At 44.3% G+C, this 12,195-nt stretch overlaps 1 protein-coding gene across 1 annotated transcript in view; it reads right to left on the bottom strand.

The window, feature by feature from the left end:
• The window catches only part of Glt1d1 (glycosyltransferase 1 domain containing 1), a 61,522-nt gene that overhangs the window by 25,374 nt on the left and 23,953 nt on the right, over positions 1-12,195 (bottom strand). Inside the window, exons 5-6 of the mRNA XM_051205063.1 lie at positions 11,916-11,952; positions 8,964-9,020 (exon numbers count right to left, since the gene is read on the bottom strand). Coding sequence (XP_051061020.1) covers positions 8,964-9,020; positions 11,916-11,952 — 94 coding nt within the window. The remainder of the gene's footprint in view (positions 1-8,963; positions 9,021-11,915; positions 11,953-12,195) is intronic.

Raw genomic sequence — 12,195 nt, 5'->3', positions numbered from 1 at the left:
GAGAGGCCTTATCACTCACTGGTCATCTGGCCACACAAGTTTTGTGGGGGGAAAAAAGACTTGATAATGAGACTCATCTTGTCAGAGAAAGGTCCCAGACTTGAGGTGAGGCTGGGCAACAGATACATGTGAGCAAGGAGGGAACAGCATTAATGGGCTCGGAACAGACAGTGGCTGCCCAGCTGAGCCACAAAACCATAGTGGTTCACACCTACAAAAATCATGAGAAATGGCCATAGTGTTAGCAGGAGATATTGAGGTGTTTTATGGAAACTGGTAGATAACTGATTTAACAGCAATTGTTAATAGACTCAGCAAACTAGTATAAAATATCAGCTTTTATAGCCTATGTAATTGGCCAAAAAATCATGCATGTCTAAGGCTATCTCTCTGAGGATGGGCATTTTTTTTTTTCATTCAAACCATTTTCTGATCTTACCTAAGTCTTGAGAATGAAAATAGTTTATGTGTCATACATGCAGCTGAGTGCATAAGGGACATGGTCAGAAAAGACAATAGAATAATGAGAATGACTGGACAGAATCACACAGACAGTGGAGACTCTGAGCCCCATTTTGGAAAAGCTTTAAAAGCACTGGGGGGGTGGTGCAGGCCAGTGGTAGTGTGCTTGCCTTGCACTCCTGAACAACTTGGTGTGATACCAGCATTACCGTCACACTCACCATACAACCCCCCCCCACACACACACACACTCACATACACTCTAATCCAGGTGAAGTGGCACATGTGTTCAACCCTAGTAATTCGTAGCCTAAATCAGAAGGATAACATCAAATTTGAGGTCAGCCTTGGGTACACAGTGAGTTCAGGGCCATCATGGGCTATAGAATAAAATCCTGTCTCAAAAGAAAGAAAGGAAGAAAGAAAGAAAGAGAAAAGAAAGAAAGGAAGGAAGAAAGAGAAAACAACCAAAGAAAGAAAGAAGGAAAATCCAGGGAGAATATGACCAAGAGATACATGCTGAAGCAGGAAAGATGGCATGGTGGTTAAGAGTGCTTACTGCTCTTGCAAATGACCCAAGTTTAGTTTAGTACTCCTAGGCAAGGGTCTGCAACTCTAATTCCAGAGGATTCAATGCCCCCTGCTGGTCTCCTCAAGCATTGCACCCAGGTGCACACATCCACACACAGATTATACACGTATAAACGGGGCTGTGCTGGCGCACAGCTTTAATCCCAGCACTCAGGAGGCAGAGGCAGGAAGATCTCTGTGAGTTCGAGGCCAGCCTGGTCTACAAGAGCTAGTCCCAGGACAGCCTCCAAAGCCACAAAGAAACCCTGTCTCAAAAACAAAACAAACAAACAAAACAAAACAAAAACAGATTATACATGCATAATTAAAAATAAATCTAAAAAACCCCAAACAGCAAAAAAACATGGCCAGAGAGTGGTGGCTCATGCCTTTAATCCCAGCACTCAGACGGTGGGGTGGGGGGCGTGTCAGGTGAAGCTCTGTGAGTTCAAGGACAGCCTAGTCTACAAAGTGAGTTCTAGGACAGCCAGGGATATTTAGTGAGACCCTGAAAAACCAAAATAAATAAATAAATAAATAACATTATCTATGAAAATGCCATAATGTATAATATCATATACATATATTTTATGCATAATTAGTATATTTAAAAAGTTACTACAGTCTCTGAATTGAATTTGATAATATCACTAAGCTGTATTGAGAATTTCCTAACTAATCTTAGCAGATAAACCTTAGTGAGTGCATATTTGAATAAAGTCTGAGCCAGAAGCTACGGACAGAATGTGGACTCAAGGTCGGAGAATTAGAATTCAGGCACTGGAATCCAAGGTCAGGAGTCAAGCGATTGTCTTTAATAAATTATAAGGTATTCTCCTTAATAAAATCTAAGGGGAGGAAGGGTCAGTATAAGAAGGCAGCCCAAGCCTTCATTCCCAGGGAAGAGCTGCTAATGTGTGCCTGAGCTTCAGACTGAAGGTCTGCTTGGAGACGGAGATCAAAAGTACCTTCAAAGATGTGCTTATCAATTTCAAAGGAAATATAATTCTGTACATGGGCAGAAACAGGGAGGAGGCTCCTTAGCTAAATTAGAACTCAGTCCAACACACAGGGCCTATGTATTCACACACACACAACCTACATACACCTCACTGCTACATAGATGTATGTTCAGCTTGTGTACACACACAGGAGTTCATAAACTCAGAAATTATGATCAGCAACAGGACAAGCCATCCAGCTCCATGGTGAAACGTGAGTCCAACCTGCTCATGCCTCGATGCAGGGAGATGTGTTCAGGTCCATGGGTGGAAGAAGAGAGGAAAGCAGGCAGAGGGTGAGCCATGAGGTCCCCCAAGATAAGAAAGTGGTCTCATTGTGTTAGGAGGAAAATATAAATATGTAAGGTAAACGCTGCACCAGTATGATGTTCCGGGAGCTCACACAATTGCTTGGGGAGACCTGGCACCTGGTAAGAATACTCTTCTGTGTACATGTGTGACACAGGAGCTGAGGACACTCGTCCCTTCCTGCTCACATGTGTCACCTGCTCAGAACAACTGCTTGAACACCTCTTGACACAGCTGGGAGGTGCTGAGAAAATCTAGCTTTGTACCTTCTGAGACCCAGATGGCTTGGAAAGACAGCCCTGGGAAGAGGGTGGTCCATGGACCTCATCTCTGATTTCCACAGGATGCTGCCTATAAATTACAGGAAGATATGCACCATATTGCAACTGAGAAACCATGATGCCCATGTGTCACAAGCAGTGCTTACACACAATGCAAAATAACATACTGTAGGTGCTGGAGAGACCCCAGTGGTTAAGGGAACTGGCCGCTCCTTCGGAGGACATGGGATCAGTTCCCACTACCCATATAGCAGCTTACAACCACCTGAATCTCCAGTTCCAGGGGGATCTGATGCTCTCTTCTGGCCTCCGTGGGCACCAGGCATGCATGTAGTACCATATTGACACAAAGAAAAACACATACGTTTTTAAAAACGTAAAAGTACACACAGACTTCAGACGGGGATGATGATAGAATTCCTCACCCTTGAAACAGGGTTCCTACAAGGTCACAGATAATCTTGCTGCACCTTGCTTGGTCAACTGTTGGGAGAGACTGTCTCGCCTTGAGCAAGCATCTCTGGGAGGCAGGAACTTCAGGAAGGAAATGTGAGCTGCGCCATGCCATTCTTTCTGCCCATTTTCCCTTTAGGGAAAGAGTCTACCCCCTCACCATAAGCACCAATAAACACAGTTCAATCTATTGAAAGGCTAGAATCCTGTCTCCTCTCTCCTGTCTCTTTAAGCTGCCTCAGAAACCTAATAGATGGAACTACACAACAATTAGTAGAGGACTTGTCTAGCTTGGAGGAAGCTCTGCATCCACCCACCATCGGGGCATAAACCAGGTACGATGATGCGTGCCCACAATGCTAGCACTCAGGTGGAGGCAGGGGGATTAGAAGTTCAAGGTCATCCTCAGCTATATAGCAAATGTAAGGCCATTCTGGGCTATCTAAGACCCTGTCTCAGAAAACACATTATTTAAGTGAAAATAAATAAAATAAAAGTGCATACTTTGGGCATGGTACCTTGATGTTTTCTACTCAGTAAAGTGCTTACCCCCAACTTTCTAAATTGATTTTGAGCCTTCTGTCCCAGAAGACCCTGAAGGGAGATGGAGTTAATCCTATATCCATTGCGCCACTCAAATCTTTTTGCTGGGTTGGAGATTAAATGTAATGAGAATTCAGGAAACTAAATTAGAGAATGACAGACGAGGGCATTCCATGCCTGGTCTTCTGGAAAAAAAAAAAAAAAAAGCAGGGGAGGGAAGGAAGAAAGAAAACTCAAATTCAGAGAAGAACCTGCCCATAGAGAGAAAAGCTCATAGACAGGTGAACATTCAAAAACATCCAACCACAGAAGCATGGGCTGGAGTCCAGCACACTTGGAATTAGACTCTAGTGCAGAGGCTCTCAAATTGTGGGTTGCGACCCCTTTGGCAAGTCTCTGTCTCCAAAAATCTTCACATTACAATTCATAACAGCAGCAAAACTTCAGTTATAAAGTAGCAAAGGCGTTAATTTTAGGTTGGGGAAGGTCACCAAAGCATTTAGGAAGGTTGGGAGCCAGTGGTCTAGTGAGTGACCTGGCAGGCACCCTGCAGCCCTTGGTGGCTTTAAGGGAAAGTGTTGTGTTTGTTCTTAGTTTTAAAGGGGAAAGAGATGGGCCAAGGCTTGGGTAAAGCAGGTGCCACCTAAAGCTTGAGTGACTTTTGCTCACTGTTCCAGTCAGAGACTGTGTCTACAGCCTGCCCATGTCCTCACACACTGTGTTAGGCTGAGAGCAGGTGTGAACCACCCCGGGCATGTGGACAGGTGTGCATGTATTTAACATAGCTCAGTGGCCAGCAGAATGGCATTTTTAGCTTTAAAAACAAAGTATGCCTTTTTTTTTTTTTTTTTTTTTTTTTTTTTTGCGGTCTAGCATCCACTTCCAATGACAGACGAAACACAGCACTGTCTGATCACACATGAGAATGGCTGGGAAAGCTAAATGCCAGTTGCTGTGACGTCCTGACCTCAGTGTCAACACTCCTTCCATCATTTCTTTTATTGTGCTTCTTCCGGGAGAGTCTGAGCTAGCCCTAGCTGGCCTGGAACTAGCTATATAGCCCAGACTAGGTTTGAATTTTTGATGAACCTCCTGCCCTTGCTTCTGGAGTGCTAAAATCATGGATGCAAGCCAGGATACCCTGTCTTGGCACCTCTCCTATCCCTCAACTGTATGCCTGAGAAGGAAAGGCTTGGAAACTTAGGCCAAGGGTAGCATGCTGACTGGAGTATAGATTTTGGAATAAGTATCTGATTTGAGCAGAGATCCAGCACCTTCACCCCATAGGAAAACCAAATGGGTTTTCTTAAGAATAGATGGGAAGCCGGGTATCGGTGGCGCACACCTTTAATGCCAGCACTGAGGAGGCAGAGGCAGGTGGATCTCTGTGAGTTCAAGGCCAGCCTGGTCTACAGAGCGAGTTCCAGGACAGGCTCCAAAGCAATACAGAGAAACCCTGTTTTAAAAAACAAAAACAAAAAAAAAAAAGAAAGAAAGAAAAGAAAAGAAAAGAAAAAAGAATAGATGGAGAGGATGTTAAGGTCTCCATCATGTAGAAAAACAAAAAGGGTAGAGAGTGTGGGGGGAGGGTGGGAAGAGATTCAGGTACGGGGGCACACATCTGTCATCCCAACACTTGAGAAGAATCAGGAGTTTGAGACCAGCCTCTATTGTACATCATATTCAAGGCCACATTGGGGTACCTGTATCCTTGTCTAGAAGAAAAGGAAGAGGACTAGGGATAGGGAGGAGGAAGACAGAGAGTGAGAAACACATGGAGAGGGCTGTAGGGGTCATGTTGGAAGGGATAAGAGATGAGATTTAAAAAAAAAAAGGCAAGGCAAATGAAATAAATAAAATGGATGGTGGTTAGTTTAATTATCAACTTGACGTGCTTCAGTGGAGGATGGTAGAGTCTGGCCTGTAGGTATATCTGTGGCAAATTGTGTTGTGGTGAAAAGAACCAGCCCACTATGGGCAGCACCATTCCCTGGGTTGGGCTCTTGGGCTATATAAAGAGAAGAAAGTAAACTGAGTGTAAGCATACATGCATTCTCCACTCAGCTCCTGATGGCCAATGTGGTGAGTCCAGTTGCTTCACGTTCTTGCCAGGATGTCCCCCTCAAAGATGGGCTGCACCCTGGAACTGTAAAAGCTGCAATAAGCTCTTTCTCTCCTCAGCTGCTGCTTTTGTTTGTTTGTGTTTGTTTTATGAGTGTTTCCCCTTGCTTTAGTTACATGGGTTCTTGGGAGCTATAAGCAAAAATTATAGAACACTGTCTTAATTCACTGGACATGTGTCTGGAAAGGAATAGGGAACCTCACCGACCATGTGAGGAGCTTGGTATAAACAGTTATATCCTCATCAGAAGAGCTAGCTATAAGGAACACACAGGACAAAACCACTGCAATTCTGTGGACTGCCCTTAAGCCACCTAACCACTAGTTGATCTGTTTGAATGTGGAGTCTTGGTTGTGTAGAACTGGCTTAATGTTTTGAACTGATGCAACATTGATTTGTGAGCTAGGGCTAGGAGATACATGCCTGAGCAGTGTCAGAAACTCTGCAGCATACTGGATAAGGGATCGTACTATCACAGTGGTATTAGGGGCTGGAGAGATGCCTCAGTCGTTAGGAGCACTGACTGTTCTTCCAGAAGACCCAGATTCAATTCCCAGCACACACATGGTGGCTCACAACCATCTGTAACTGCAGTTACAGTGACCTGATGCCTTCTTCCCTAATACTACATGCACTGTGTGTACATGGTACACTGATATATGTCAAAAGGAAGCATTCATGCACATAAAATAAAAATAAATATTTTTAAAAAATAGTATCAGATGGCCAGGTGGTGCATGTGTTTAATCCCAGTACTCGGGATGTAGAGGCAGGTGGATCTCTGTGAGTTCAAGGCCACCCTGGTCTACAGATCGAGTTCCAGGACAGTCAGGACTGATACACAGAGAAACCCTGTCTCAAAAAACAAAAAAATAGCATCAGATGTTTAAGGAGCAAGCTATAGACTTTGGTAACTCATCAACTTAGATAGTCATGTGAGGTCCGGTTCTGCCTGCCCAACCTCTATACCCAAGTGACTATAAGAACTTGGAGGGCAGCCGAGCATTTGGTGGCACACTCTTTTCATCCCAGCACTCCGGAGGCAGAGGCAGTCAGATCTTTGTGAGTTTGAGGCCAGCCTGGTCTACAGAGCTAGTTCCAGGATAGGTCCCAAAGCAATACAGAGAAATCCTGTCTCAAAACACCAAAAATAAATAAATAAATAAATAAATAACTAAATAAATAAATAAATACTTAGAGGACGTTTGATCACTAAGAGCCCCTCCAAATCTTCTACATCTTCTATTCTCATCATCTGAGGCACAAAGAAGTGGCAGGTCACAATCTGAGGTCACACAAACTCCAGGAGCCCAGTGAGACAGCAGGGATAGTAGGCTAGCCATCTCCCGAAGACCAAAACTCAGCAGAGACAATCAATTGTACAAATGGGACCTCACACCTGATTGCTTTACTGTCTTCCTCCTGCAATCAGTTACCCCAGCCACAGCCAGGGTGTCCCTGCACCCATGGATTCCCAACAGACAGAATTTCTAACCGTTCACATCGAGATGGAGCAGTAACCAAGTCAGCCTTTGGGGAAAATGCCTTCAGTGGGGTGTTTTAAATCTCTTGGTTGTTCTGTTGCTCACTCAACTGCAAGTCCAGCCATCGGCCCTGAGACTAAGGGGTTTGACAAAAAGCCAGTCTGCTTCCAGGAATTATGGGTCTCAGTTACACCTCCATCGTGTCCTATAAATATATTGAAACTGAAATAACCTTAAGGCAGGCAATTTAAAGCCCCCCCCCCAGTCCTGAAGAATTGTACCCACATGCTGACATGAAGAAGCAATGGGGTCCCTGGGGTTCATTTGTAATGCCGAGAACAGCCACTTGGCTGTCATGGGGATTGATGAACGTGCTACGGAAATTTTTTCTAATAAAATGCTTGGGCTTTTTCTTTTCAATTGGAACTGAAGCTGACGTGCAATGTGTGGTGGAGATTTTGGGTGAGGCTTTTGGAGTGGGAATGGGCTTGGAGCGGCCTCACATCAGCTGTGGATGGGGAACTGGTTGCAAATCTTGAGTCTTGGAAGTTTATAGCAAAGCCTATAGCTTCAACTTTCCCCTCCAGGGCCCCAGAGTTTGAACCTTGTAAACATTACTAAATTCAGGGCTAAGGAGATGGTTCAGTCAGTAAAGAGCTGACTTGCAAGTGTGAGGACCTGCACTCCATCCCTAGAACCCATGTTTAAAAAAAAAAAAAAAAAAAAAAAAAGCCAGGCATAAGGGCATATGATTTTAATCCCAGTGCTAAGGAGGTGGAGGCAGAAGGACTCCTGGGACTCTATGACCAGCCATCCTTCACTACTTGGTGAGCTCCAGGCCAATGAGAGATAACTGTCTCAAATGACATGTGGATCACTCCTAAGGATGACACCTGAGGTTGCACTCTGGCCTTCATACATACCCAAGTGCACACATCTGAAAGAACACACATTCAAATACCACTAAACAGCGTTGTCATTTCTGGGAAAACATATTGGGTTAAAACAGAGACGTTCTTGTCTTCAAGTTTCATGTCGGTAGACAGCTTTACCTCTTCTAGCACTTATGACCCAGAATAACTGGGTGGGGGGAATAGTTGGGAGTTTTGATCTTTAAAAAAGTCATAGCCTGGCAGTGGTGGCACAATCCCAGCACTGAGAGGCAGAGGCAGGCAGATCTCTGTGAGTTCAAGGCCTGCCTTGTCTACAAAGCGATTTCTAGGACAAGCTCTAAAGCTACATAGAGACACCCTGTCTTGAAAAACAAAACAAAACAAATCATATACTGCAGGCCTTGTTTATGCATAGACTATATTGAAAAGACTTTGCACAATAAACTTCTGTCCAAGCATTGTCGATGAGCTCATTTCACACCATGAGTGGGAGCCGAAGTGGTTAAGTTTCTCCAAATTCCACCACAAGCTGCAAAAGGCCCCTCCCCAGCACCACCATCAGGCTGTGTCCTCATGCCACCCTGGCAGGTGACAGTCTTGCAAGATGCATGGAGCTCAGATTAAGTGTGCAGTCTCACACAGAAACCCACTGTTAGGATTGTCTTCTAAGAAAACATCTAGGCAAATGCATGAGAATGGATGTCACACTATCCCCTGTTACTGCAGATCCAAGCAATATAGAAAGAGAAAAGCAGGGTCCAGCAGGATGCTTTGAAACAGGGGACTAATGGCAGATGGCAAGGGATGATTCTGGCAAAGTCCCAGGAAGGGGAGCCATGCCTTACCTGATTGCTGGAGGAAGGTGTTCCAGTCAAAATTGGCATTTGGTATTGTTGCAATTCCTGGTAGAAGGAATCGGAAAAGAAAAAGGGGAAGTTTGGGTTCTTACAAATCCATTCAACTTTCTGAGCACTATAATGGCTTTCCATGGTCCCCTCGGCACAGAGGTTGGGTGCACCTGTGGATGCCTGGGACACACCACCCAGCTGGACCAGCATCCCACTCTGGGTGGTACAGAGCTTGAGCTCTGTTTAGATAAAGGTTCGCCTTCACTTACAATTCCCCAAATCAACATTCAGTGTATCATATACAGTTGTGCACTCTGTCATTTCCTTGGATAGATTTAAGTTAACCTTTTTGTTAAACAAACAACAAACATTTCAGCCAATAGTGATGCCTCATGCCTGTTACCAACACTTGGAAGACTAGAAGCAGGAGGATTACATCAAGTTCCAGTAGAAGCCTGGTGTACAAAAGAGGACCCTAAAGACAGGAAGGCAGAGAGAGGAAGGTTGAATTTATAAATTATATCATCCAACCCCACCTCTGACCTTGCTCTGAGGTCATCACTTGTCCAGAAAGTGCTGCTTAAGTGCCTTTTGCATGGGACTTGCAGCCCCAAGACATGTGGAACAAGTGCTTCCTCCAGTCAACAGTGGTCAAACAAAGAGGTCAAACATGCTTGCCCTAGCACAGTGGTTCTCAACCTGTGGGTCAAGACCCCTTTAAGAGGGTCGGACAACACTTTCACAGGGGTTGTACATTAAATGTTTGTGATTTTTACGAAAAAGTGCTGGGTGGTAGTAGCGCACCCTTTTAGTCCCAGCATATGGGAGGCCGGTGGATCTCTGTGAGTTCCAGGTCAGCCTGGTCTACAGAGCTAGTTCCAGGACAGGCTCCAAAAGCTACACAGAGAAACCCTGTCTCAACCCCTCCCACCCCACCCCACTCCCCAAAAAATAGTAGCAAAATCACAGTTATGAAGTAGCAATGAAGATAATTGTATGGTTGGGGGTCACCACAACATGAGGAACTGTATTAAAGGGGAGGAAGGTTGAGAACCACTAGTTTAGCAGAATGGGGGCAGGAGCCCAGTTTCTTTGGGCAAGAAATAAACCAAGGCAAAGCCAGGAGAACACCAAGTCCTGCCCACACTATCTCCTAAATGCTTTGCACAGTCCTGTGGGCACATCTTTTTCTCAATGAAAACTCCAATGAAGAGCTTGTTTGAAAAACAGGGCAGGGTCTCGTGTAACTCTGGCTGGCCTTGAACTCATTCAGTTTTGACCTTCTTTTTGAGTTCACCTGCCAAGTACTGGGGTCTCAGAGGCCCCCTGGAGCCTGGGTGACATGAGGAAGTCAAGAGGGGCCTGTGGAGCTGACACATTGGGGCTTCCTGCCTTGGCCACTGCACCTGTATCCACCAAACTCAAAAAATCAGTCCCAAATCAGTCTTTGGACACATCTGACCATCCTCCACCCTCTAAGATAGTGGTGTATAAGGGTCAGTGTAGCTGGCTAAGGGAGCCAACTGCCACTGTCAGGGGATACTGGGAGGGGAGGAGGATGGCTTAGTGCAAAGGAATCCATGATAGCCAGATCAAGGCAACTCTTTGTCTCACTTAGATGTTATACAAGCTCCTGGAATTCCAGCTGAGGTTTAAGGTAGGATGATCAGGAGTTCAAGGCCAGCATGGGTTAGAGAGTCTCTAAAAACAAACCAAGTACCAGGTATGGTGGTGGCACACACCTTTAATCCCAGCCCTCAGGAAGCAGAGGCAGGTAGATCTTTGTGAGTTTGAGGCCAGCCTGATCTACAGAGCCAGTTTTAGGATAGTCATGACTACACAGAAAAACCCTGTCTTGAGAAACAAACAACAAAAACAATAACAAAAAAGAAAAGAAAAGAAAAAACAACAAACCAGGATAATGGGGTGATGGGAGATGTCATTCTGTATATGTTTCTCATACTGGTTAATGAATAAAGCACTGTTGGCCAATAGGAAAGGAAGACAGGAGGGACTAGGAGACAAGGAAGAAAGAGGAAGTAGTAAGGAGGAGTCAAGATGGAGGGTCTGGAGAAAGCAGAATGCCGGCTGGCTCCCCAGTAAGAAAAGACCACGTAAAAATACATAGATCAGCAGAAATGGGTTAATACTTAAGACAGAGCTAGCCAATAAGAAACTAGAAACAGAATTATATCAAATACAGAGTCTCTGTGTGTTAATTGGGGCTGGCGCAACGGCGGGACCAGGCCTGCAGCGGGGAGGAAAACCTTACTCCTTACAATGGGGTCTATCTCCACTGGTGAAAAATGTGGTCATGTATATTTCTCGCTATTACTTTATAATTTTCCTCATCCATCTTTTATTCTAATGCTAGAAAACAACAGAAAGTTAATGTCTCTGCTAATTATTCTTAATATATCTCAGACACTATAGTATCTCATCAGCCAACATTCTCTCAAAATGTACTAGGGTCAGGGAGATGGCTCAGTAGATGAAGGTGCTTTCTGCCAAGCCTGACTTCAATCCTTGGGACCCACATGGTGAACAGAGAGAACCAAGTCAGGTGATGGTGGCGCAGTCAGAGACAGAGGCAGGCGGATCTCTGAATTTCAGGCTAGCCTGGTCTACAGAGTGAGTTCCCAACTAGCAAGTGCTACTCAGAGGAACCCTGTCTCAAAAAAATCAGGAAAAAAAAAAAAAAAAAAAAAAAAAAAGGAAAAAGGAAAAAGAGGAGAATCCAATCCAGTCCTGAAAGTTGTTCTTAAACTTTCACGTATGTGTAGCAGTGTGTACATGAACACAAATGAGTAAAATAAATGCAGTAAATTGTATATGTATTATATATATATTATATATGTGTGTGTGTATGTGTGTGTGCATATTTATATATATGTATATATATATATATATACACACATTTTAATAAATTACATATCTATATCATCTTACCTTGACTCTGGACAAATATCTTTCCAGTAGCATGTGGCTTTTGGAAGGGAAAGAAAACAGGGGCAAAGTTAATTTGATGATCCAACCATTCTGTGCTTTTTAGAAATCAGGATAATTAAATACCCTTTTGGGAACATCTCTAAGTCGCTCACATTGGCTTCTTAGGGGTACAGAATTACTTCTACCCATAATGGTTTTTGCATCTCTGAGAAGAACAAAGACAGCCCACTTAATGCCGCTTCATGGGGGATTGGCATCAGGAGAGTCCTGAGGCCAAGGA

This window comes from Phodopus roborovskii, unplaced genomic scaffold (genome assembly GCF_943737965.1).
Source record: "Phodopus roborovskii unplaced genomic scaffold, PHOROB, whole genome shotgun sequence".
Taxonomy (NCBI): Eukaryota; Metazoa; Chordata; class Mammalia; order Rodentia; family Cricetidae; genus Phodopus; species Phodopus roborovskii.
The sequence above is the reverse complement of the archived record's forward strand: the minus strand, read 5'-3'. Positions and strand labels throughout refer to the sequence as shown.